Source organism: Hemitrygon akajei, chromosome 2 (assembly GCF_048418815.1).
Source record: "Hemitrygon akajei chromosome 2, sHemAka1.3, whole genome shotgun sequence".
In the NCBI taxonomy this organism is placed as follows: domain Eukaryota; kingdom Metazoa; phylum Chordata; class Chondrichthyes; order Myliobatiformes; family Dasyatidae; genus Hemitrygon; species Hemitrygon akajei.
Window position 1 is genome coordinate 161,214,372 of NC_133125.1, and position 26,405 is coordinate 161,240,776.

Genomic DNA, 26,405 nt, shown 5'->3' on the forward strand with positions numbered 1-26,405 from the left:
GCACCTACACCTCAGGGACTGCAGTGGTTCAAGGCAGCAGCTCATCATAACCTTCTCATGGGCAACTAGGGATGGACAATAAATGCTGGCTTAGCTGACACCCACATCCTGCAAATGAATAAATTAAACATTTGAAGTAACTGTGCATCACAACAAGTTCACACCAGTGAGCTCATGGTCAGACCTGTGGGGGCGGGGGTGTGTGGCAACTGCAGGGATTTGCCCTCAGCCATGTATCAAGAGGAATTGTTGGATGGCTGTTAATGTGGTTTCAAGGCAGAGAGAAGAACAGGGACTGGAAAACAGGGGACTGTCCTCGCTCTTCTCTACGAAATATGACAGGACCTTCACTCTCCAAAGGTAAATAATGGTTGAGAAATGTGTTCAAATTCTTTAAGGTCTGGACTGCTTTAATCCACCAAGTGTGGGTGTTTGACCTTATTACCAAGGACTCCATCTAGTTCCTAGTTGATACCTTATTATTGAAGGTGGTGGCAACATTGGAGGCCTCAACAAGCCATTTATAAGTTTGTGACAAGCTCTTTCCTTCCTCTTTTTTTGCTGTGAAAATGAAAATGGCCTCAACCTCATCAGAATTACCTGACCCAAGGCTAGGACATCACAAGTGAACAAGCAAAGTCCCGGCACCCACTGACCCACACTCCACTGCCTCCGGCCCTAGCATAACAATGGCTTCGACATTCTCAATTCTCCATCTCAAATTTCTCCAGGATGTCTCCCCCCCCCCGCCCCGTTTCCTCTGGAACATCCTCCAGGCCCAGAACTCTCCAATTTTCTCCACTCCGGCCTTTTGTACAACCCTGACATGCTACCTTCTACCACTCCTGACTAGTCCCCAGGAGTCTGGAATTTTCTCCCTCATCTTTCTCCCTTTTGGACATTTCAGCAACCATTTGGTCCCTCACTAAGGTCTTTACAAAGCTCAGTGACCAATTATTTTTGTTAGAGTTTCTGAAAGGTACTCAGGGCATCCTGCTGCATTCAGTTGGTCTTTATGAGCCGTGTCGGATGATGTGGGCGATCATGGTATTTCTACGGCCATGAATATTCTTGGTAAGTTTCTACGTAAGTGGTTTGTCATTGTCTTCTTCTGTGCAGTGTCTTTACAAGATGGGTGACCCCAGCCAGTATCGATACCCTTCGGAGATTGTCCACCTGGTGTCAGTAGTTGTAGAACCAGGACTTGTGACGTGCACCAGCTGCTCATATGACCATCCACCACCTGCTCCCATGGCTTCACATGACCCTGATCTGGGGTGAGGGTGCCAAGTAGGTGCTACACCTTCCACAAGGGCGACACCTACTAAATTAAGCCTGCTATAGCAGTGTGACTAACAGAACTGACAGCGTAAAGCTGATGGTTTGAGAAACGGGTAGACTGATAATAAGCTGTGGGTACCTATAATGTCTGCAGACTCTCCCACCACAGGAAACATCCTCTCTACATACACTCTCAAAGCCTTTTCACCATTCACTAGGTTCCAATGAGATCACCCCTCATTCCTCCAAATTCTAGTGATACAGGCCTAGAGCCATCAAATGTTCTTCATGAGAAGCTGTTTAATCCTGGAATCATTTTTGCGAACATTCTTTGAACCTTCTCCAGTTTCAGCACATCCTTTCTAAGATAAGGGGTCTAAAATCTTCAGAATACTCCAAGTGAGGCCTCACTAGTGCTTTATAACATCTCAATATTACATCCATGCTTTTATCCTCTAGTCCTCTTGAAATGAATGCTAACTTTGCATTTGCCTTCCTCACCACAGACTCAACCTACAAATTAACCTTTAGGGAATACCACCAATGACTCCAAAGTCTCTTTGTGCCCCAGTTCTTTTATTTTCTCTCCATTTGGAAAATAGTCTATCCTTTCATTTCTTCTACCAAAGTGCATGACCATACAATTCCCAACACTATTCCATCAGGCACTTCTTTGCCCATTCTCCTAATCTGTCGAAATCCTTCTGTACAACACACACAAAATGCTGGTGGAACACAGCAGGCCAGGCAGCATCTATAAGGAGAAGCACAGTCAACGTTTCGGGCCGAGAGCAGAACTGACGAAGGGTCTCAGCCCAAAACGTTGTCTGTGCTTCTCCTTATAGATGCTGCCAGGCCTGCTGTGTTCCACCAGCATTTTGTGTGTGCTGTTTGAACTTCCAGCATCTGCAGATTTCCTTGTGTTTGCTCTTATGAAATCCTTCTGTAGCCTCTCTACTTCCTCAAAATTTCCTGCCCCTCCACCTATCTTAAAATTGCAACAAAGCCATCAATTCCATCATCTAAATCGTTGACATATAATGTAAAAGAACTGGCCCAACACAGACCACTGTGGAACACCACTAGTCACTAGCAGCCAACCAGAAAAGGTTCCCTTTATTCCCACTCTCTGCTTCCTGATAATCAGCCTCTGCTTCATGGGTGTCAGAATCTTTCCTGTAATACCACAGGCTCATAGCTTGTTAAGCAGCTTCATGTGTGACACTTTGCCAACCATCATCATCATCAGGTGCCGTGCCCAGTTTGAGCTTTGACAGCCAAGGCCCACACACTCCTGTTTCGGGTCACGTGGATCAATTCATTGGTATTCATTTCCAGTTCTCTGGCTGCTGTCTCCATCATCATTTGTCTTTGCCTCCTCTTGCTTTCTTCCCTTCAATCTTTCCCATAATTACTGTGCATTCTAACTCCTTCCTAATCACATGTCCAATGAAGTTACGTTGCCTTTTCATGATCTCATACATTATTTCTCTTTTTGTGCTTGCTCTGTTCATGACATCCTCATTAGATATTCATTTTGTCCATGATATTCTTTGCATCCTCCTCAAAAACCACATCTCTGCTGCTTTAATTTGTTTCCTCATGTTACTACGTATTGTCCAACATTCTGAGCCATACAACATAACTGGATAAATGTAACATTTCAGTACTCTGAGGCGGGTTGTCATGCCTAGTTTAGTGTTGGTCAGTATACTCTTCATTCTCGTAAAGGTGTCTTTTGTTATCCCTATTCTTCTCTTGACGTCCATGTCGCACCAGCCATCCAATGTCACCCAGCTTCCTAAGTAGCAAAGTTCTGTACTTATTTTAGGTCTTTCCCGTTTATTCTCAGCCTGCAGATAGGATTCTCCTTTTCGGATATCATCTTACATTGTCTTTTTGCAATTGATAGATAGAACAAAAATGAGTCTTTCTTCAACAATTATATCAATTAAGTTTTGTAGTTCTTCCTCCATACTTGTATTAACATAGTGTCATCTGCATATCTGAAATTATTGATGTTTTCATCGCCAATTTTGATTCCCAAGATGTCTTATTTTTTGTAATATTGTTTCATTGTACACATTAAATAAACAGGGGAGAAAACACACCCTTGTCTAACGCCTCTCCTGATTTTCGTAAACTGACTCACTTCTCCATCCATTCTTACAGTGGCAGTTTGTTCCCAGTACAGATTTCTGATTAGGCAGAGGTCTATCAAATCTAGATCTAGAGTTTGCCAATAGCCTTCTGAAAATCCAAATAAACAACATCTATGGATTCTCTTTTGGGTATCCTGCTTTTTATTTCTTTAACAAATTCTACGAATGCTCATGTACAACAATCCTCATCCTTGGATGGTCAAAATGTAAGAGTTAAGGTAGAAGAGTGGCACAATGGTATTGCAATCGGCAGAACATTTTGAGAGTTGTAAGATTAGTTTAGTTGCCATTGCTATCTGCGAGGAGATTGTACATTCTCCCCATGACTGCAGGGGTTTCTTTCAGAAGTTCCAGTTTTCTCCCACACTCCAAACACATACAATTTAGGGCATGATGGTTTTATGAATCGGTCCATAGCAATGACCCTAAGCTTCAACACTCTGACACTTATAATTCACTATGGCCCTTCTCATCTCCCTGTCTGTGACCTTCTGCCCTATTATTTAGGACAACACAAGTTGGAGGAACACCACCTCCTCCACCTGGGCATGTTGCAGGCTGCAGAACTCAATATTGAGTTCTCCTCCTTTATGATAATACATGATTTTTGTTCTAATGCAAGAGCCATTTCCCCTGCCACGCTCCTCTCTTTCACATTGCCTATTGTCTGACCTGCTGGGCACACAAACGACAAACTGCACTGGCATGATAGCTTAATCTGATCCCAGTGACCATATGACTTAACTCAGAGAATATTCTGCTCATTGCTCTTCCCCATCTTCACCACCACCCAAACTAATGTATTGAATCTTGAAAAGTTTGAGGAGCAAGTTTAGTTACATCAAACAGAGTGAAATGCATCACATGCACTACCAATACACGAGGGAGTGCTGGAGGCAGTCTGCAAGTATTGCCACACATTCCTGCATCAACATAGCATTTCCACAATGCTTGTCAGAACAGCACAGAACAAGCAATAAAACAATTCCCAGTCCTCTCTCACAACCATGCTCATACAGACCTTTACCCTCCGGATCGGCCTCCAGTGGACTTGGAGATACTAATCTTCGACTTACCCAGCAGACTCAGCTCCGGCCAGTAGACCTCGACTTCCCCAGAATTCCAGTTCAACTCTTGGGTCTTGATCCTCGGCATCAATCCCAGGATACTCTGATCATTGAACACTGAACCTCAAACTCTGACCTTGCCAATTCAGGAACCTGGTGGTGTCATCAGAGCACGTTCGTCTCGACCACACAGAACCCCAACTCTGGAACCCGCGAACAACTTGCTAACCTGGGGGGGGGGGAGCTCATCCACTATTCACCAGCCCTACACCCAACCATGGATGTCCCACCTCCTTGTTGCTGGCCTTCAAATGCACGAGCGGAGTCTTAGGCTCCTGCCTGAGCTCAAACTCCCCCATATTCTGTCCCTAAAACCCAACTAAACCCCCTAACTCCCCTATCCTCAAGACTTTAAAAATAAATTCAGGGCCAATAAGGGTCTGTCTTTTGAACATTTAATCTTTCATTCCCCACAGATGTGGCCTGACCTGAAGTATTTCATCCCCCCCCCCCCACAACATCTGGTTTATTTCAGGTTTCCAGCACCTGCAGGTTTGTTTGGATTTTTATGAACTATAGAACCTGCAGTGAGTCATTTTTAAACAGCATTACAAGCAAATGAAAACACTCACGGAAGAGGAACAGCTGTATTATTTTTAGTGTACGATCAGCTGCCATGAAGCTGTAATCTCCTTGGTCCTCGACCTTTAATCCATTTATCATCAGAGAGCCGTTGGATGGAATAAATTGTAAACGTGACCTGAACTGCTCACTGGGCTCTGCCCACTTCCCGTAATCTGGGATGTGATGCAAAATGGTGAGTGGGCTTCTGTGCCTGGCGATGAATGTCCAAATTATTTCCTGCTTGCTGGGATCAGCTTTGACTTTAGGATCCAGTAACACTGATGAACCAATCATTCCATTCATCCGTTCCTGTTCAGCTGGTGAGGACAACAGAGAGAAAAAAAAATGACTGAAATTGTTAACAGGGAAGTGAAGCAGATGAGAAAACTACAGGCTACTGGTGCACCCGACATCACTAAACAGGTAGAACTTGTGGCCTATATCATCCCTGCTGTTAAACTAAATCCCAGAGCCACACATCCTACACTAGCTGACATTACACAAAGAATTCTCTGCACTCTGCAATATTTTTACACATAGAACCTGTTTCCTCACCCCCAGCTGCTCATTGGCACTGTGTGAGTTTTCACACCAGCCAAGAGTCCAGCAATCCAAAGTTAGTTTATTGCCATGTGTTGGTTGAAGTACAACTGCTTACTTACTGCCCGTTACACCACCGAGGTTTAGGGCAGCAATGAAGGTCCTCTGTCTCTGGCAGCATCCAGGGATTCCTTCAGCTTGTCATTTGCTCAGCTTTCACTGTCAGCCATGACCCAGGAACACCATTGCACACAGATGTAGGATACTTCATTGCTGTTTTCATAACAATTTTGTTTTTACCAGTCAGTGTCATTAGCCCTGAGCAGAACCTCTGGAGCTGGAGGACCAGTAGAACCACTCTTAGCCTAACCTCTATCCTTTGAACTGTTTGGCATTGGTGACCTACCAAGAGTCAAAGCACAAGACCATGACTCCAGCCAACATAGCTCTCTAGGTCATTGAAGTACACAAGCCTCCAAACCACATCCAAGATTGTGGTCCTCCTGGCAGTCAAGAAATTTCTTATGAATTTAGTACATGTCAGAGATATTATTATTGAGTGTTAAGTTCCTGGAGTGCATTGCTGAGGGCGGTGTAGAGGCTGATACGCTAGGGACATTTAAGAGATGAGTTTTCTTTCATCCATGTGCCTATCTGAGTTATGGGTGACAGATTGTTCATGAAGTAGGTTAGAAGATCAGTACAACTTTGTGTGCTGTAGTGTCTCTCCACGTTCATAAATTTAGATCATCTCCCTCAAACGATAATAGGCAGGTCAACTTTTTTTGAACTAAGCTCCTAAACTGTGGAATTCAATACATAAAACAATTAAGGGATGCAGACTCAGTTGACACATTTAAGCACCAAGTCAAAACAGATTTATTTAACCTAACATTTTAACTAATATCTTTGTCTTTTATTTTCTGGTTTCATTTTTTATTGTATTTTCATATTTGTACTTTATGCCACTGTAAAGCACTTTGAACTGCATCATTTGTATGAAAACTGTTCGATAAATAAAGTTACATTGTGACTACTAGGAATACACAAAATGCTGGAGGAACTCGGGAGATCAGTCAACATTGCAGGTTAAGTAACTGGCGGAAATGTACATAATTCACAACCACCGACATGAGTTGAGGTTTTATTTTAAGAGGCTGGTCTGATGTGATGACATAATTACGCAAAGGGTTTTTAAGGCATGCTTTGGAGTTTAATAAAAGGGATAGATTTTTTAAAAAATATATAAAACGCTGCACTTCGTTTCATTTACGAAACCTGCAGCATCTATGGAGAGGAATAAAGATGACTGCACACAACCCCATCAAAGCATGTTTACCTCTACGGTTGCTCATCTCTATCAAAGATTGCTCAAATTTTGATTCTACACTTTAAAGTTTGGTTTAAAGGCGAGTTCCCCCAGCGTTTCAGTGTCTGATGTCTCAATTAGCTACTGTTGCATCATGTAATCTTTACCCCGCTTGCAGCCTAGAACACGGGAAGAACTCAGCGTGTCTGGGACATCTCTGGATGGGGAAATCAACAGTCAACGTTTCAGACCGGGACCATCCCATTTAGCTTTCTGACTTCTCAATTAACCAATACAGGCAATGCGATATTCTGCTCTGCAACGCGCCTTGAAATTTTACTCCTGATGCACATCAATAACTCTCTGAGACGTGAGGCGAGAGATAGGCTTTTATTAGCTGGAAGAGAGCACCATCAGCAGCAAGAGACCATCACATAACATCCTGGAGACTGAGGGAGGAGCAGTGCCTCCAATCGCCTTTATACCGGGGTCTGTGGGAGGAGCCACAGGAGCAGTCAGCGCGGGGGTGGGGGGTGGGGTGTACAGACAGGCATATGTAGTTCACCACAACTCCATAGCCAGCAAACTGCAGCCATAGCACTCTTTGTAACCTTGCCTCCACTCCCCACCGTCCCACAGCCTGTTTTTTAAAAAAAATACTTCATTCAAAAATAAAATTATGTACAATAAACCATTCAATGACTCAGTCTTTTACAAATGTTTCCATTACAGTCTTTACATTCCCACACTTTTGCCACCCAGGTGGCACTCTGTTACTTCATATTTACATACCCTTTTTGAGGGGTATACACCCCTCAACTCCCGCAGGAGAGGAACCCCAGACTGTGGTCCTTCCCCACCGGGCCCTTGCGGTGGCTGCACCGAGTTTGAGTGCGTCCCTCAGCACGTACTCCTGCAGCCGAGAATGTGCCAGTCGGCAGCGTTCCCCCACGGGCATCTCCGTGTGCCGGTAGACCATCAAGTTTCGGGCCGACCAAAGAGCGTCTTTCACCGAGTTGATGATCTGCCAGCAGCACCGGATGTTGGTCTCGGTGTGCGTCCCCGGGAACAGCCCGTAGATCAGAGAGTCCTCTGTTACGCAACTGCTGGGGATGAACCTCGACACTACCCCTTCCATCCTCCTCCACACCACCCCTTCCATCCTCCTCCACACCCTCTCCGCGAACCCACAGTGTGCAAAGAGGTGGGTCACCGACTCCTTCTCTCTGCAGTTCTCCCGTGGGCAGAGGGGTGTGGAGACGACGTTCCGGGCGTACAGGAGGGATCGGACTGGGAGGGCCCCTCTCACCGCCAGCCAGGCGAGGTCTTGGTGCCTATTGGTGAGGTCTGGCGTTGAGGCATTTTGCCAGATGAACTGGCTCAGGGAACCACCCCACTGTGTCTATCACGTCCTTCTCCTACAGTGCCTGCAGGACCTTACGTGCTGACCACTGCCTGATGTCCCACAGCTGCTTTTTAATTTGGTGAAAGATGTCCTTTGGCCTGCCCGAGACTCGATGGCCTCCCAGCACGGCGAGACGTCCGAAAGGGAATGCTGCGAGGTAATTTAAAGGAAAAATTACCTAGTCACGAGAGTCAATTATGCAATATCTCGTTTTTTTAAAGCCTCACTAAATGCTCACACTATGTAACGTACTGACCACGAACCGAAATGTTCTTTGCACTGTTTCTATCTTCGCATATGGAAATAACCGGGAAAACCTGTGGCTCGGGCGGTATGTGGGTGGGCTGAGTTGCTTTCGGATCTTGGTGATTCATTCAATTCCACGGGTTGCCAAGATCGGAGAACGAGTCAACCCAACCTTTATCCGTGATTTTAAGTGTATAAAGTCACAGCCTCTTTACATCGGGCACGGCGGAAAACAACACAATCGCACTTGGTCTAATTGTGGGGAGCAGTTTAGTGTTTTAGTATAACACCCACAGCTCGTTCATTCACACAAAATGCTGGAGGAACTCAGCAGGCCAGGCAGCTTGTATGAAAAGAGTGCGGGCGAGACCTCTTCGGCAGGACGGTTTTGACACCGGGTACATTGCATCTTTCACTATAAAGCATCAACCCCATTGAGGTGTCGGCGACAAGCCTCAGAGTCGGGATCAAGAGGTGATTCAACCGGCTGCAGTGGGTCGCAGGGGACCCCACACCCACTCCGACCTAACGCTCCCCATCGCAACCACCCCGCGCCCCCCTTCCGGCTTTCCTACCTCCAGGAGGGAGTGCAACACACACACACAGCGACAGGTGAAGAGCGAGCCATGGCATCGAGGGGGCTTTACAAACGCGAGCAAATCTGCAGATGCGGGACAAGCTGTTCACGTGAGACCGAAATCTAGTCTGAAACCGTCCGGTCCCGGGCACCGGTAGAGTGAAGAAGTCGAACATTTTAAAACTAACAAATTAAACTTGTTAACAAATGAACCACATGCGGCGAATAAAGACTTCCATCCGAAGAACACGAGCCTAATTGGCAGCGGAGAAGTGCCTATTGGTCAAGGGTCAGGCCACTGTTGCAAATAAGGGAACTTCCGACTTGTTTGTGATTGGCTTTTTAAACTTACCACACAAGTGTTCTTAATGTGATGCAAGCACGACACATCAGTTTGTTTCCAGCTACAAATAAGGTTGAATTGGAGATCTAAAACCGTCCGAGTTAAAAGACAAAACTGATTTAGTAAGTGCATTTAACTGTCATGCGATGGAGAAGTATAGTGGTCATACTCAGATTTATACGGATGGTGCTAAGGAACCTGAAACAGGAGTGACGGGGTTTGGGGTGGCTATAGCAGCAAAAGAAATTGGAATCAACAGAAGAATATCTAACAAGTTAGGAATGTGTACAGCGGAGATGTTGGCAGCGTTGGTTGCGTTGCGATGGGTGGAGAAAGTTAGACAAGTCGAAGTGTTGATATGCTCAGATTCATCCTCAGTTCTAGCAAGTTTAAGGTCATTTCACTCAAACAGCCGGCAAGATGTACTTTATGAAGTCCTTCAGTCAGTCACAAGAGTTGCAAATCAGGGAGGTCAGGTTAAATTTCTATGGGTTCCAACTCATGTAGGGGTGAAGGGGAATGAGAGGGTGGATGCGTTGGCAAAGAGGGCGTTAAAGAAAGAAAATATAGAAATGCACATTAGTATCAGTAGAGCAGAGGCTAAATGTGTAATCTGGGAAAAAAATCATTGAAATGTGGCGAAAGATGGGAAAGGGAGGCATTTATATCAAATACAAAGGAGCGTTACAGGTACTAGGGTAGGCTGTGGATACAGAAGAGAGGAAACTGTGTGCAGTAGGTTAAGGCTGGGGCACTAAACATAACAGGGAAGCACCAAACAGGATTGTGTGAGGAATGTCGGGAACAGGAGTCAGTAGAACATGTAGTTCTGAGTTGCAGGAAGTATGGGATACAGAGAGAGATGATGAGAATTAATCCAAGGGAATTGGGGGCGCAGGAATTCACATTAAAAGGGTGACTGGGCATGGGTGAGAGAGCACAGGTCAGGGTACTTTTAGATTTCTTAAGGGGTACTGGGTTTTTTTTAATAGGATGTGATGGATAAGGAGAAATAGAGTACTAGGATGGCCAAAGAAGGAAGGATAAAGTGTAGATTACGGTATGTGTGTGTATGTGAATGAATGGGTGAAGGGATTTAGAATGCAAGTCTATCGTCAGATTCACACCCCAGAGCAGAAGTGGCGGTAATGCACCATTAAACTGAGTGCCGACCGCTGTAAAACAGGAAGAAGAAGACGACAAACGTCCGAGTTCCCGTTCTAACGGTGACCCGGGACCGGAAGAGCTGCTTCCGGCTTTCAGGAGCTGATGGCTGATTTTAAAGTTATCACAGAGTAAAATACAATTTGACATTAACAATACTTTGCAGAAAGGATTACGGAATTTGTGCTTTAAATATATATTGCAGTTCCTTAAGCATACAGTCGTTTTTATAGAATTTAATATGTATGTAGGATTTAGACCCCCACTCCAGTTCAGAAAGAGGTGGTAATGCACCTTAAAGCTGTAAAACCCCAGAAGAAGAGGCAGTGTTTGTGGCTTCATTGTCCATTCAGAAATCTGAGAGCAGGGGAGAAGCAGTTCCTGGATCGCTGAGTGTGTGTCTTCAGACACCTCCCCCCTGATGTTAGAAATGAGAAGAGGGCGTACCCTGGGTCATGGGGGTAATGACGGATGCTGCCTTTTTAAGGCATCGCCTTTTGAATGTGCCCTGCATGCTGGGGAGGCTGGTGTCCATGGTGGAGCTGACTGCAGCTTTTTCTGTGCAGTGGCCCCTCCATACCAGACGGTGTTGTAACCGGGTTAGAATGCTCTCCACAGTATGGCAGTAGAAATTTCTGACTGTCTTTGGTGGGATACCAAATCTCCTCGAACTCCTAATGAACTATAGCTGCTGTCATGCCTGTTTGTAACTGAATCAATATGTTGGGCCCGGGACAGATCCTCAGAGATTATGAACCCAAAGCTTGAAACTGCTTCCTCTTTCCACTTCTGATCCCTCAATTAGGACTGATATGTGTTCCCTTGCTGAAGTACATAGTCAGTTCCTTGAACTTAGTGACATTGAGTGTAAGGTTGTTGCTACCACCCACTCAACCAGCTGATTTATCTTGCTCCTGCCTCTCCATCACCACCTGAATTTCTCCCAATAGTTGAGTCATCAGCTATAGCTGAATCTCAATTTATAGTGTTTGAGCCGTGCAAGGCACATATGGTGAGGTAGAGAGAGTACAGCAGTAGGCTAAGTACACATCTGTGAGATGTACCAGTGAGAAGGTGATGTTATTTCCACTCCACACTGACTGATTCAATAATTTCTTCAGTAAAAACAGTATAAATAATCCGGTTCCAAAATATGCAGACGAATCATCGCAAACTCTATAATGTCAACAACGTCTGCATCAGAAACTGGAAAAGGAAATGTGATTGTGTACGATAGTGAAATATACATAGCATGCCAACAAGACAGAAGGTGACCACTTTTTGAGCACAGTTTAAACTTTTTGTGCGCTAGTAGCAAAAGATGTGTGCATGCACACACCTTGGAGGGAACTTTTCAGTGATGGGGCAAGTGAAATTGAGTGAAGTGATTCCATTTGTTTAAGAGCCTGATAGCTGAGGGTAAATACTATTCCTGAACCTGATGGTGTGAGTGTTGAGGCTCCTGTACCTTTTCCTGATGGAAGCAGTGAAAAGAGAGCAGTGGCAGACCCTGACAGACACGGCTTTCCTGCGACAACATTTCATGTAGGTGTGCTCAATGGTTGGAGGGACCTGTGATGGACTGGGCTGTATCCACCACTTTTTGGGATTTTCCTTCAAGGCATGGGTGTTTCCATACCAGGCCATGATGCAACCAGTCATTATACTGGTATGTAGATGGTTATACTGGAGAAGGGGTAGTCCTGGATCTAATCATAGGGAATGAAGCCAGGCATATGGCTGCAGCATACATGGGTGGGTATCCTCAACAGTGGCCATAACTCCGCAAGTTTCGTGGCAGGTTAGGGAAGGAAAGTACGTGGTCTTAAAGATGACGTGAAGGCTGATGGAGTTGTGGATAGTGTAGAAGGCTGTTGTAGGTTACAAAAGGAGGTAAATAGGATGTAAGCACTTGGGAAGGTTGAACTTAAAGGCAGAGTACAAGTTTGATGGCAGAATTTTTAGTAGTGTGGAGGAACGAAAGATTTTGGGGTCCCTCGATTGATGAGGTGCTTAAGATGGTATATGGGCTGTTGGCCTTCATTAGTCAGGGGATTGTGTTCAAGAGCTCGATGAAACAGGTTAGACCACACTTGGAGTAGTTTTCAGTTCTGGTCACCTCATTATCTGAAAGATATGGATGTGTTGGAGAGTAGAGAGGGAATTGACCAGGAGGCTGTCTGGATGACAAAGCAAGTCTTATAAGGATAGGCTGAGTGACCTAGGGTATTCTTTGGAGAAAAAGAGGATGAGAGGTGACTTGACTTGATCATTGTATCAGATAATAAGGGGCATCAGTAGAGTGAACATCCAGCACCTTTCTGACTAATACAACAGGGCATACTCTTAATGTGATTGGAGGAAAATATAGGGGGTTGTCAGAGGTAGTTTTTTTTTACAGAGAGTAATGGTAAATGTCTGGAGTTCTCTGGTGGTGATTGCGGCTGGTACGTTAGTGACATTTAGACTCTTGAAATGGGCTCATGGATAAGTAAAGATGGGGGGTGGTTATTGGTATGCAGGATGGAGGGTTTAGACTGATCATTGCTACTCTCCCTTCCGCAACATTTACAAAGTGCTCTTTCGCCCTCTGTTTGGAAAATCGGATCACTGCACCATCTTGTTGCTGCCAAAGTACAAGCACAAGAGGCGACCATAGTTAAAACCGTCCACTGTTGGTCCAAACAATTGGCCTCCATGCCACAGGACTGCTTCGATGATGTTGGATGGAGTATCTTCCGTGATGATGATGTCTCCAAGTCCATGGAAGGGGTCACGAGTTTCATCTGAAAGTGCATCGAGGATGTTGCCCTCCAGAAATTGGTCAGGGTCTTCCCGAATCAGAAACCCTGGATCAACAATTCCGTCCGAGCAGTACTTACCACACGACACAGCTTACACTGCCGGTAATCAGCAGGAGATCATAAAATGCAGCTACGATCTGCGCAAAGTCATCAAGGCAGCGAAACAACAATACAGAGACAAGATTCAGACTCACTCTCCACCAACAACACACGCAGCTTATGGCAAGGTCTGCACACCAGCAGACTTTAAAGCTAAACACAGTGGAGTTTCCAGCATAGTAGACAAGGAAACTCTTTTTTACACTCAGTTTGATGTTGCCACCACTGAGCCCCTGAGGGAACCTGCAGCTGATGTGACCAGTAGCTTGGTTATCTCTGAGGCTGAAGTATGTAGGTGTTTCCAAAGAGTGGACCGGCACAAGGCTGCAGGACCGTACTGCATCCCAGGACGGGTGCTCAGGATGTGCGCGGCACAACTGGCAGGTGGGTTTACAGACACTTTTAATCTCTCCCTCTGCCGGTGTAGAGTGCCCTCCTGCTTCAAAACATCCACCATTGTCTTGTACTTAAAAAGATCAAGGAAACATGTCTGAATGACTGGCGTCCTGTCGCACTCACCGCAGTAATAAGCAAATGCTTTGAAAGCCTTGTCAAAGACTTGCTACGATCCACTCTGGACTCCCTACAATTCATTATCGACACAGCCAATCGACAGATGACACAATAGGCACTGCTCTACATACTGTCCTTGCACATCTGGAGAAGAGGGATGCTTATGTGAGAACGCTGTTCTTGGACTACAGTTCAGCGTTCAACACCATCATTCCCTCCAGGCTCGAGAAGAAGCTCAGAGACCTCGGCCTTCACCCTGCCTCATGTAGCTGGATCCTGGACTTCCTGTCAGATCGCCGGCAGGTGGTAAGAGTGGGCTCCCTCACCTCTGAACCTCAACACAGGAGACCCTCAGGGCAGTTTAGGACACAGCCCTCTTTACTCTTTGTATGCCCATGACAGTGTCACCACCCACAGCTCCAATCTGCTAATTAAATTTGCTGATGACACTACATTGATTAGCCTAATCTCAAATAATAATGAGGCAGCCTACACAGAGGGAGTCATCATCCTGACACAGTGGTGTCAAGAAAATAACCTCTCCCTCAACGTCTGCAAAAACAAAGGAGCTGGTTGTGGATTACAGGAGGAATGGAGACAGGCTAACCCCTATTGACATCAATGGATCTGGAGTTAAGAGGATGAACAGGTTTAAGTTCCTCTGCATACACATCACCGAGGATCTTGTGTCATCTGTACATTTCAGCTTGTGGTGGAAAAAGGCACAACAGCGCCTCTTTCACCTCAGACAGTTGAAAAAGTTTGGTATGGGTCCCCAAATCCGAAGAACTTTCTACAGGGGCACAATTGAGAACATCCTGACTGGCTGCATCACTACCTGGTTTGGGAACTGTACTTCCTTCAATTGCAGGACTCTACAGAGAGTGGTGCAGCCTCTATAGATGTGAACTTCAGGACATTTACAAAGACGGGTATGTAAAAATGTCCCGACGGATCGTGGGGACCTGAATCACCCCAACCGCAAACAGTTCCAGCTGCTACCATCTAGGAAATGGTACCGCAGCATAAAAGCCAGGACCCACAGGCTCCAGGACAGCTTCTTCCACCAGGCCATCAGATTGATTAATTCATGCTGACACAATTGTATTTCTATGTTTTATTTTCAGTCCTGTTGTTCATACTATTTATAATAAATTACTATAAAATGCACATCTAAACTGAGACATAACATAAAGATTTTTACTCCTCGTGTATATGAAAGATGTAAGAAATAAAGTCCACTCAATTCAATTTAATTCAAGAGTGTTATGGGTACTTTTTACCAGCTACTGAGTAAAATATTAAGGCACGATGCAGAGTGGAGTATCACATCACCTGAATTGGTTAATTGAGAGGTCAGGGAGATGAACAGGATGGTCTCGGCCTGAAATGTTGGCTGTTTGTTGCCCATCCAAAGATGTTTCAACTTGCTGAATTTTTCCTGTGTTCTAGGCTGGAGGCGGAGCAAAGCTCACATGATTTAGTACTGGCTAATTGAGACATCAGACACACAAAATGCTGGAGGAACTCATCAGGCCAGTCAGAGGGAGACTGTTTAAATTTAAGAGACTGGCAGAAGAGGACCTGAGAACTTGAGCAGGATTATAAACCAAAAATGATTCCATGAAGTACTCCAGTCACAGACCATTAAGAGTTTCCAAAATCAAGTAAGAGAACTTTAAAATCAATTCTGAAACCTACAGGAAGCCAATGCAGAGAAGGTAGTCTGGGCAGGGCCAGATTAAGCTAGTGTGGGGCCTGTAGCATATGTTATAAAGGGGCCCTAAATTTTTTTAAATGCACATACGTATTGAGGCATAAAATTATTTGCTTGCATAGTAAAGTAATTCAATTTTTTCATTTGCTATACAGCCAGATAATACGACAAATGTCTGACACTTCAGTAATGGTATTGCTTACATGTAGGTATCAATTTCAAATGTCAAAAGTAACAAAACTACAATTTAAAAGTTAGATTTTCTAGATTTAGCATGAGCAAATTTGTTGATGATACTGGAGATGTCTATTTCACACAGAAATTTATGTTCAACGCTCATTAGAGTGAGATTGTTCAATCTGTTTTGACCCATGGTGCTCCTTTGTTCATTTTTAATCTTTTACAGTTTTGAAAATGAGCGTTCTCCACTGCAGTTGGTAACCAAGAGTGACAAATAGAAGCACAACTTTGACAAACATCTACAGATGTGCGGTGTAGAGTGGCTGCATCATGGGCTGGTATGTAAACACCAAAGCCCTTGAAAGTAAAATCATACAAAAAGTAGTGGATACTGCCCAGTACATCCCCACCACTGAGCACATCTCTATGGAGTGTTGTCACAGGAAAACGGCATCCATTATGAAGGACACCCACACCCCCCACACACACCAGGGACATGCTCTCTTCTCACTGCTGAAAGGGTGCAGGAGCCTCAGGCCCACACCACAAGGTTCAGAAACTGTTACTACCCCTGAACCATTAGGCTCTTGAACCTGAGGTCATACCTTTACTGAAATTCAGTAACCCCATTACTGAACTGTTCCCACCACCTCTGGACTCATTTTCAAGGACTCCATCTCATGTTCTTTATAATTATTTCTCATTTATTTGTTATTTATTTATTTTTACTTTATATTCGCGGTTCATTGTCTTTTGCATTCAGCTTTTTTGCCCGTCCTGTTGGGTTTGGTCTGCCAGTGATTCTATTATGACTCTCGGATTTGCTGAATTTGCCCCAAAAAATGAATCTAGGATTGTGCACGATGGCATGCTTAAACTTTGATAATAAATTTACTTTGTAGATTTTAAATTCTATATTTAAATCTGTACACATCTCTCTCAAAGACAAGAGTGGGCAGTGAGCTCTAAAGGTTCGACTCCCAGCTTCTACATAAAGACCTTAGCAGTGAAACCTTTTCCGAACTTTTGGGAAGTGCCGGAATCAATCGGGACGGATAGTCTTTTGTCTGCTATTTCAATTTCCAGGAGCGGGTCCCCTCTTGGATTATCTAACAGACTGATCATAGCCACCGGGATCGTCGTCTGTCCCTTCTTGGCTGCCCTATTGGGGTCCGAAGGGATTACGGGGTACTCTATCGTGTATTGCTGTGATCTGGGCCCTCTTCCTGGCCCAATGTCCCCTCTTTCCACACTTGCTGCAAACCCCCGTTCTGTAGGGCGACTGTCCTCTTCAGCCGCACCGTCTGCGCTGATCCTGCGACCGGTTTCGGGTTCTGGGTTGGGACCCAAACTCCGTCTCCTGACTACCGGTTCTGTACGCATACTGCCCCCTTTTCACAGTCCCTTTAGAGAGTCCATTGCGCTCCATATTAATCAGATTTGGGTCACCCGGGGCCAGGTCTGGGTCTGCCAATTAGGAGTCGTTAAAGAAGTTAAGTCTCGGGTCTGGGGCAGTTCAGAAAAGTCTGCTCTGCCAGCTGGGCATTCTGAGAGTCTAGGGGTATGCCGGCATTGGACTCCCAAGCATCCGCAAAACGAGCTATAAAGTCCGCAAGGGATTCTCCTTTTTCCTGTAGACATTGAATAACCTCGCCAAAATCCCCATGCTGTCCGCTGTCAGTGATGCACCATCAATAACTCACTCTGAGACGTAAAAGCGAGGTATCGGCTTTTATTGACTGGAGGAAGGAACGAGCAGTGAGTGACCACCATACTACATCCTGGAGACAGAGAGGCCGGGCTCAGACCTCCATCACCTTTATACAGGGGTCTGTGGGAGGATCCACAGGGGCAGTCATCAGGGGGCGTGTCCAGACAGGTATATGTAGTTCACCACAGTCAGTAAAATAGGTTTCCTAACCTCAGCGACCCACAGTTACATCGCCCTCCTCTGGTAGTTTCCAGTCGCCTTCAGCGGTCTGTCTGGGATGGGGGAAGCTACTCTCTGTCCCTCCCCGTGGTTCTGTATATAAGCCTGAGCGGTGCGCGCAAATCCCCGGGCAGGGGATAGACATTTGGCAAGTCTGTGTGATCCAATGATGGAAAGCCGCTGGTTTTCTTAGCGGGTCAGGGGCATCACTAACCATATTCCGTACCTCAGCCAGGGTCCAGAGCTTTAGAATCGGGATTTCCCCACCATTATTGGGGAAACTGACTGATATCTCCCCCGGTAGAGCTACCTGCCTCTTCAGCTCTTATTCCCTTTGATTTTGTTGCCTGCCGTGCAGGGCCCGATTAAGCTAGTGCGGGGCCTGTCGCAGATGTTATAAAGGGGCCCTAAGTTTAAAAAAATGCACATACGTATTAAGACATAAATTATTTACTTGCATAGTAAAGTAATTCAATTTTTTCATTTGCTATACAGCCAGATAATATGACAAATGTCTGACACTTCAGTAATGGTATTACTTATATATAGGTATCAATTTCAAATGTCAAAAGTAACAAAACTACAATTTGAAAGTTAGATTTTATAGATTTAGCATTAGCAAATTTGTTGATGGTACTGGAAATGTCTATTTCACACAGAAATTCATGTTCAACGCTCATTAGAGTGAGATTGTTCAATCTGTTTTGTCCCATGGTGCTCCTTTGTTCATTTTTAATCTTTTACAGTTTTGAAAATGAGCGTTCTCCACTGCATTTGGTAACCGAGTTCCGCAACTAGACCCCGCCCGGTATTTGTGGTAAACCATGTCTATCTGTCTGGACACGCCCCTCTGCAGACTGCTTCTGTGCCTCCTCCCACAGACCACAGAATAAAGGCCACTGTGTCACTGCTCCTCCCACTGTCCAGGGCGGACATCCAGCATGGACGTGGATCCGTTTTGTTGTTAATAAAAGCCTTTCAATATTTACTCTACTTCCAGTCTTTTGGAGTAATTGATAGTGCAGCCTTTACCCGAAATGCAGCTCCGAATCTCCGACCGCTCCGGGTGCGTGCGTACACCGTCCCGCCTACTGACACTCCTCAGCCAATGAGAACATTCTTCTCCCAGCAGTACTCGCTGATTGGCTCTGCCTGTGTCTGAGGACGGGCTGCTATCGGGAGCTGGATCTGTCAGTCTCAGTTGTCAGAATTAAAGGAAATTCCCCGAAATTCAAAGTGCGAAGTAAATGTTATCATCAGGATGAAAATGGGTTCACAGCTTTTAGGAAATGCATTGTTATGAACTCAATCCACAGTACTTTATCAAAGAACAGAAGACTGATGGCTGAAATCATTTATTTAAGTGTAAATGAATCGTCTACCCAAAACTCACTCTAACAGTCATGAGAATACAGTGAGGCTGCAGTTTGCAAACATTTAGTGCGGGCGGGACCCGTAGCATATGCTACTTTTGATACTAGGTAAATCCAGCCCTGAGTCTGGGAGTGAGAACGCTCCTCATACTGGTTTTGGTTAAACGTCTGGAAACCGTGTTTTGAATGAGCTGAATTTGTCAATAGGTTGCTTTGGAAGGCCAGTGAAAGTGAATTTCAGTAATCTAGTCTATTTGATATAAAGGTGTGAGTTACTTTTTTTGTCACAATGATGGAAAAACTACCTTTGCAATATTTCTTAAGTGTGGTAATTGTGCTCTGGTCACTTTCTTTGTGTGGGATTTAAAATTCAATTCTGAACCAAGGATAACACCCAGGCTTGTTACTTCTGAGTTTACAAAGGGAGCCGTGTTCCCAAGTTTGTCCAGAAGTTTCTCTTTTAACTTTGGGTATTTTTGGGTAGCAAAGGTATTTCAATTTTAAATTCAAAGTTAAGAGTAAAATTTACTATCAGGGTCTCAGCAACCTATAGAATTAGGATCAATGAAAGAGCAAGAGGATAGAAGACAACAAACTGTATCTGTAAATAAATAGTAATAAATAATGAGAGCTTGAAATAACAAGATAAAGAGGCCTGAAAGTGAGATCAATTGTCATGGGAATATCTCAATAGATGAGTGTAGTTATCCTCTTCTGTTCAAGAGCCTGATGGTTGAGGGGTAGTAACTGTTCCTGAACCTGGTGGTGCGAGTCCTGAGGCTCCTGTACCTTCGACCTGACTGCAGCAGCAGCAGCAAAAGAGCTTGAACTTGATGGAGCATGCTGCTTGCCACAGAGTTGTGCAGAACCACTCAAATCATTTATCAAATGGCCAATTGAACTAACCACTTCTGCCGACACAACGTCCCTATCCTTTAATTTCCCTCACATTCATGTACTTAACTAAACATCTCTTAAAAGTCCCTACAGGCCGTATGGCCTATAAAGTTGTGCCGACCATGTGAGCTACTCTAGAAACTGCCTAGAATTTCCCCAGTGCATAGCCCTCTATTTTTCTGAGCTCCATGTACCTATCTAAGAGTCTCTTAGAAGACCCTATTGTATCTGCTTCTATCACCGCTGCCGGAAGTGCATTCCACGCACCCACCACTCTCTGTGTGAAACACTTACCCCTGACATCTCCTCTTTACCTACTTCCAAGCACCTTAAAACTATGCCCCCTTGTGTTAACCATTTCAGCTCTAGGAAAAAACCTCTGGCTATCCACACTATCAATGCTTCTCAACTTCTACACCTCTGTCAGGTCACCTCTCATTCTCCATCGCTCCAAGGAGAAAAGGCCAAGTTCACTCAACCTATTCTCATAAGGCATGCTCCCCAATCCAGGTAAAATCCTTGTAAAATTCACCATGGTTTGAGATCACACTGTTATCAATTGTGTGAGATCTTGGTGGAAGAGCTTGTCAGGTCACAGATCAGGTCTGAATGCTACCATACACTGTCAGGTTCTTCTGCCCAAGCCATCAGATGATGGTCCCTGTTGTCCAGGCTCATGGTCACCACCATTCCAAAAACTCCTGGAGGTAGGTTAGGACACCTCCCCATTCACAAAGACTTAGCTAAACCTCCACTGGTGCATCAAAAATGCACAGTCAGCAGTGTACATCACCACAACCCATTTTTCCCCCTTTTGCAATATCTATTTATGCTGGTAACTTATTTTGATTGTTATGACTTGCTCTGTACTGCTGCTGTCATACTATAAATATCATGAAATGTGTCAGTGACAATAAACGTGATTCTGAATTCCCATTATTTGGAGGGAGGAACATATCCAATGCAGAGAACACATTTCTTGTCACTGATTCTCCAGTCAAGATCCCAATGAAAAGTACTGGTTGCCTCCAGTTAGAACACAGGTAGTCCCCGAGTTACGAACGTCCGACTTACAAACAACTCGTACTTACGAACCGAGGAAGGAGAATGCTGTCCACCATTTTAAGTCGGATTACGACGCTGTCTGCCATTTTAAGCCATTGCCGTCGACACTGTGTTGAGCGTGTAACTTTGTATTTGGCATAAATTTTTCTTAGCAAGATTTACCCTGACACTGCGCCCCCCCCCCACCCTTTTCTGGTCAGCTGGTGGCGCAGTGAGATTAGCACCAGGCTCGAGAACGGAGGTTCCCGAGTTTGATCCAGTGACAGACCGCTCCCGAGCGCGCTCTCCGTCCGTGCCGGGTTGATGTCAAGCTTGCAACTCTACCTCGTAAAAGAAAAAAAACTGCCACCTCCAGTTTAAATTCCCACATGGAATATTCTGGAGGATCAAATACTCAAACCCAGCACAGCCCCCAGTTGTCCCATTTAACCTATCTCAGTGCAGTGGACTTCAGGAGCGGGGGATTCAGTGCGGTGGTCCTTAGGACCCGGCGGAGCTCAGGAGCTGCTGCCGGCAGAGTTTCTGTTCCGTTGATGGGAAGCAATCACAATTGAAAATAAAGTGGAAATAATAAAGCGTTTAGAAAGAGGTGAAATGCCATCGGTCATTGGAAAAGCGTTAGGCTACAGTCAGTCAACGATTGGAACAATTTTAAATGGATAAAGTGAGAATAGTGGAGCATGTGAAAGGCCCTGCCCTGATGAAAGCTACAATTATTACTAAGCAACGCAGTGGTTTAATTATTGGAATACATATGTTTCTTAAGTGTTTTATATGCATAGAAAGGTAAAATACATACTATATACTAAGACATTAACGTTTGACTAAGTGACGCTAAATAATACTGGATGTACCTGTTCCGACTTACGTACAAATCCAACTTAAAGATGGACTCAGGAACGGAACTCGTTCATAACCCGGGGACTGCCTGTATAAGACAAAAGCAGAATTAGCCTGTTTGGCCTGTTGAGTCTGCTCTGCCGCTCACTCATGGCTGATTTATTATCACTCCCAACCCCATTCCGCCTTCTCCCTGTCTTTACTAATCAAAAACCTATCAGCCTCCACTTTAAATACATAGCTGAGTTATTTATCTATTTAATTATTCACTTTGCAGAATGAGCCCTTCTGAAACTTCCAGTCACTCCTCCCAGCAATCTCTTGATTTGATCCTAAACTAATCGCAGTACAAGTTGCAATGACCAATTAACCTACCAACCGCTACATCTCTGGACTGTGGGAGGAAACCATAGCGCCTGGAGGAAACCCACGCGATCACAGGCAGAACGTACGTACACCTCATGGGCAGCAGCCGGAATTGAACACAGGTTGCGGTTTTGTACAGCGTTGTGCTGACCGCTGTGTTAACATGCCACCCTATTATCACTCTTATTCCCATTCTCCTGCCTTCTCCCCACCTTTACCCATCAATAACTCTATCGTTGGGCTGTGGCTTCTGGTCCTAGACTCCCCCACTGTAGGAGATATCCTATAGTGGACATTTGAGACCTGATGTAGATTAGGAGACCACTTTGCTGAGCACCTACGCTCCATCCACCAGAAAAAGCAGGATCTCCCAGTGGCCACGTACCTCAAATCTACTTACTAGTCCCATCCCAACAGGTCAGTCCATGACCTCTTCTACTGCCGTGATGAGGTGACCTCAAGTTGGAGGAACACACCTTGTATTCTGTCTGGGTAGCCTCCAACCTGATGGCATGAACATCAATTTTGAATTTCTGTTAATTCCACCCCCCCCCCCCCATTTAACAATTCCCTTTGCTGTTTCCCTCTCTCACTCATCTTCTTACCTACCAATCACCTCCCTCTGGTGTTCCTTCCCCTTCCCTTCCATGGTCTTCTCCTAATAGATTTCCCCTTCTCCAGCCCTCTATCTCCTAAGCCTATCACCTACCCAGCTCTTTACATCGCCCACCCCCTCCCCGGTTTCACCTACACCTAGTACTTCATCCTCCCCTCCCCCATCTTCTTGGTTTAACTTCTCATCCTTTTTTCCAGTCCTAATGAAAGGTCTCAGCCCGAAATGCTGATTGTTTACTCTTTTCCAGAGATGCTGCCTGGCCTGCTGAGTTCTCCAGCATTCTGTGTGTGTTGCTTAGGAAATATCATCTCTACATCCACTCAGTCTCGGCCATTCACTATCCAATAGGTTTCAATGAGATACCCCCACCCCCAGCATTCTTCTAAACTCCAGTGAGTGCAGTCCCAGAGCAATCAAACACTCACTACCCAAGTGTTCCCAGTAGCCAGTTCCCAACGGTATCTCCCACACTACCCAAGTGTTCCCGGTAGCCAGTTCCCAACAGTATCTCCCACACTACCCAAGTGTTCCCAGTAGCCAGTTCCCAACGGTATCTCCCACACTACCCAAGTGTTCCCAGTAGCCAGTTCCCAACGGTATCTCCCACACTACCCAAGTGTTCCCGGTAGCCAGTTCCCAACAGTATCTCCCACACTACCCAAGTGTTCCCGGTAGCCAGTTCCCAACGGTATCTCCCACACTAGCCAAGTGTTCCCGGTGCACTTACACCTTTGCCCACTGAATGAGTATACCTGCACCCCTTTGCTATTCCAAATGGTCAGTGACCATCTTTCACAACTGCTACCCCCGTCTCAGCAAACTACCCAAAGCTGTCTGGTACGAATCCCACACACAGACTCATAATTACACATTTATATCTACCTCTCCAGCTCTTTGCTATGTTTCCCACTGCTTGGTGATGCCATAATCATTGGCCCAGGCAGATCGGAAATACACATGACCTCGGCTGGTCTAGGGTCAACAGCGCATCACGGATCAGCTCTCAAATGATGTAACTGTGACTAAGTCACTGAAACTTTTTTTCATCAAAACAGTCTTGTGATGAGATCCTAAGGTTTATTCAATATGGACGTGCCTTTATAAAGAGAGAGAGAGAGAGAAAAACAGTTCGTGAGTTGCCATAGTTACAGAAGGGTGGAGCTAAATGATGGACAGCTGGCATTCAGCACATTTGGGATATATACAAGGTCAGCTGGCTTTTCAGACAGACACACAGGAGACACGGAAGAAATAGACACTGAATGAGCTTTGACTGCCCATGAAGGGTGGGTTTTGCTTGCAATGTGGAAAATGGGTGACCGGTGGAAGGCTATAGGTGTCTTTAACCCTTGCCTGGGTTGATAGCTTTACCACGTGAAGACAATACCCTTTTGTGTGGTCACAGTCGGTGACTTTAACAAGACTTCAGAGGACAATGTGGGAGAATTGACGGCATCGGCTTACTTGGAAAACAAATCATATATCTCCCTCTCCCTCTCTCTAATTCTACTCAACTCAATATCACGAACTGAATAGACTTCTTTCCTATACCATTGTAAGACTGTATCATTTACCACCTAAGCTTGAAGAAGCTTGGGGTTTTATATTTCCACACTTATATATGCATAAACTCTGCTAACCTGCTTGATTTATCTGGTTTTATTATTATATTACGTAGATACTAATAAATAGTGTTTTGTTTGTAGCAAGACCAGACTCCAGGTGTGTTCCATTTCTGCTGGTTCTTTTAACCCGTTACAGGGTATATAACAATAAAAATAAACTATTCATAATAAATCCACATTATTCATATTCAATGCTGTCAGCACTATTCTATTACATTCCTTCATTCCAATAGGAGCACCACCACTCATGTGGCCCCCTTGTCTGGTACACTACTACAGTGATTAAGGGGCTTCCTCCTCAAACCCAGCCCCTTCCACTCCCATAGAAGAACCCTACACTTTGGTCCTACCTCACTGATCCTTTGCCATAGCTACACAAAGCTTCAGTGCGTCCTCCATCACCCATTCCTGCGGCCTGGAATGTGCCACATTCCTCTACACGTTGGAAAGCCAAAAGGCATTTTTCACCAAAGTGATAATCTGACAGCATCACTTGGTTCCCGTCTCCGTGACTGTTCCTGCAAACTACCTGGAGATCATCATGACAGACAGACATCCTCTTGGAGACTCTTTCAGTCTAGGATCCCAAACTCAAAAGTACATCACATTCTTATACCCTTAAGATCAAAGGAACAGCAGGTGATTCAATGCAATTTCCATAGTTAGTGACATTTATATCAATACTATCTGTCTGACAAATAGTTCTTGATGTACATATTTACAGTGAAGCACATATGTAATTAATAAGCAATCATAAAAGATTCCCGATCACACAGGGCATGCTATCATGAGGAAGGAGATACAGGAGTCTGAAGACATACAGTCAATGTTTTAGCAGTAACTTTTCCCCTACAATGGCAAATATCTGAATGAACCAGGAACTAACCTATGAACACCTCCTCACTATTTTTGCTCTCTTTGCATTACTTTTTAAATTTGTGTACGTGTGTATATGCATTGTTATTTAGAGTTTTTAATGCATTGCAAAGCAAACATTTCACAACATACGTCAGAGATATGCCTGATTCTGACTCTGACTTATCTGAAGGTTAAAATACCTTTGCTGAGACTAATTCTCCTAAATGGTCTAAAAGCGTCTGAACACAGAACCTAGAAGCCCAGGATTGGTGTTGCAAGGCCCAACTCCCTGAGTACGTAAATATCCCAACTAGTGATAGCAGGTAATCGAAGCAACCAATCAAAGCCTAAGCTTTCTTTAACTTGGTTACAGTGATGCAAATAGTTTAACCAATACTTGCCTGGTGTGAGGCAGGCCAATTAACATATCCCTATTGTCTTATATTTGGCTGATGTAAGCCAGAATATCTCATGGTCACTTTCTTTGTAAACCATATTTCTTACCAGCCACCATCTGCTGTGGGTCAGCAGCCTGTGCTCCACCATCAGGGCTGTTTGTAAAGCTGTCCTTTTCACTTCAGTCTGAAGATTGCTTGCAATTAAAATTAAGAACTGAAGACTGGTTTGAGTTTGAATTAATATCTGCTATATTTATGCAACTGCAGAATATTCGCTAACAGCAATGCAAAAGAACTGGTCACAAAGTTCAGGAAACAGGTAGAGTGCATGTTCTGTATATGTCAATGGTGCAGGCATGGAGAAAGTTGGCAGATTCAAGTTCCTGGTGTAAATGTCACCAATAAC

At 44.7% G+C, this 26,405-nt stretch overlaps 1 protein-coding gene and 1 long non-coding RNA gene across 6 annotated transcripts in view; one reads left to right on the forward strand and one right to left on the reverse strand.

Annotated features, from left to right (window-relative positions):
• The window catches only part of LOC140717306 (HEPACAM family member 2-like), a 50,173-nt gene that overhangs the window by 13,031 nt on the left and 10,737 nt on the right, over positions 1 to 26,405 (reverse strand). Inside the window, exons 1-3 of one of the 5 annotated variants that reach the window (XM_073030801.1) lie at positions 24,001 to 25,351; positions 22,165 to 22,224; positions 5,143 to 5,451 (exon numbers count right to left, since the gene is read on the reverse strand). In XM_073030801.1, the coding sequence (XP_072886902.1) occupies positions 5,143 to 5,437 (295 nt within the window). In that variant the 5' untranslated portion in view covers positions 5,438 to 5,451; positions 22,165 to 22,224; positions 24,001 to 25,351. Of the gene's footprint in view, positions 1 to 5,142; positions 5,452 to 9,209; positions 9,459 to 22,150; positions 22,225 to 22,887; positions 22,992 to 24,000; positions 25,352 to 26,405 lie in introns of those variants that run through there. The other 4 variants (XM_073030786.1, XM_073030778.1, XM_073030793.1 and 1 more) reach the window with 4 other exon arrangements.
• On the forward strand, positions 9,572 to 18,931 carry LOC140717333 (uncharacterized). The gene is made up of 3 exons (XR_012096519.1): positions 9,572 to 9,676; positions 15,587 to 15,801; positions 18,708 to 18,931. It is a non-coding gene; the product is annotated as an uncharacterized lncRNA (long non-coding RNA).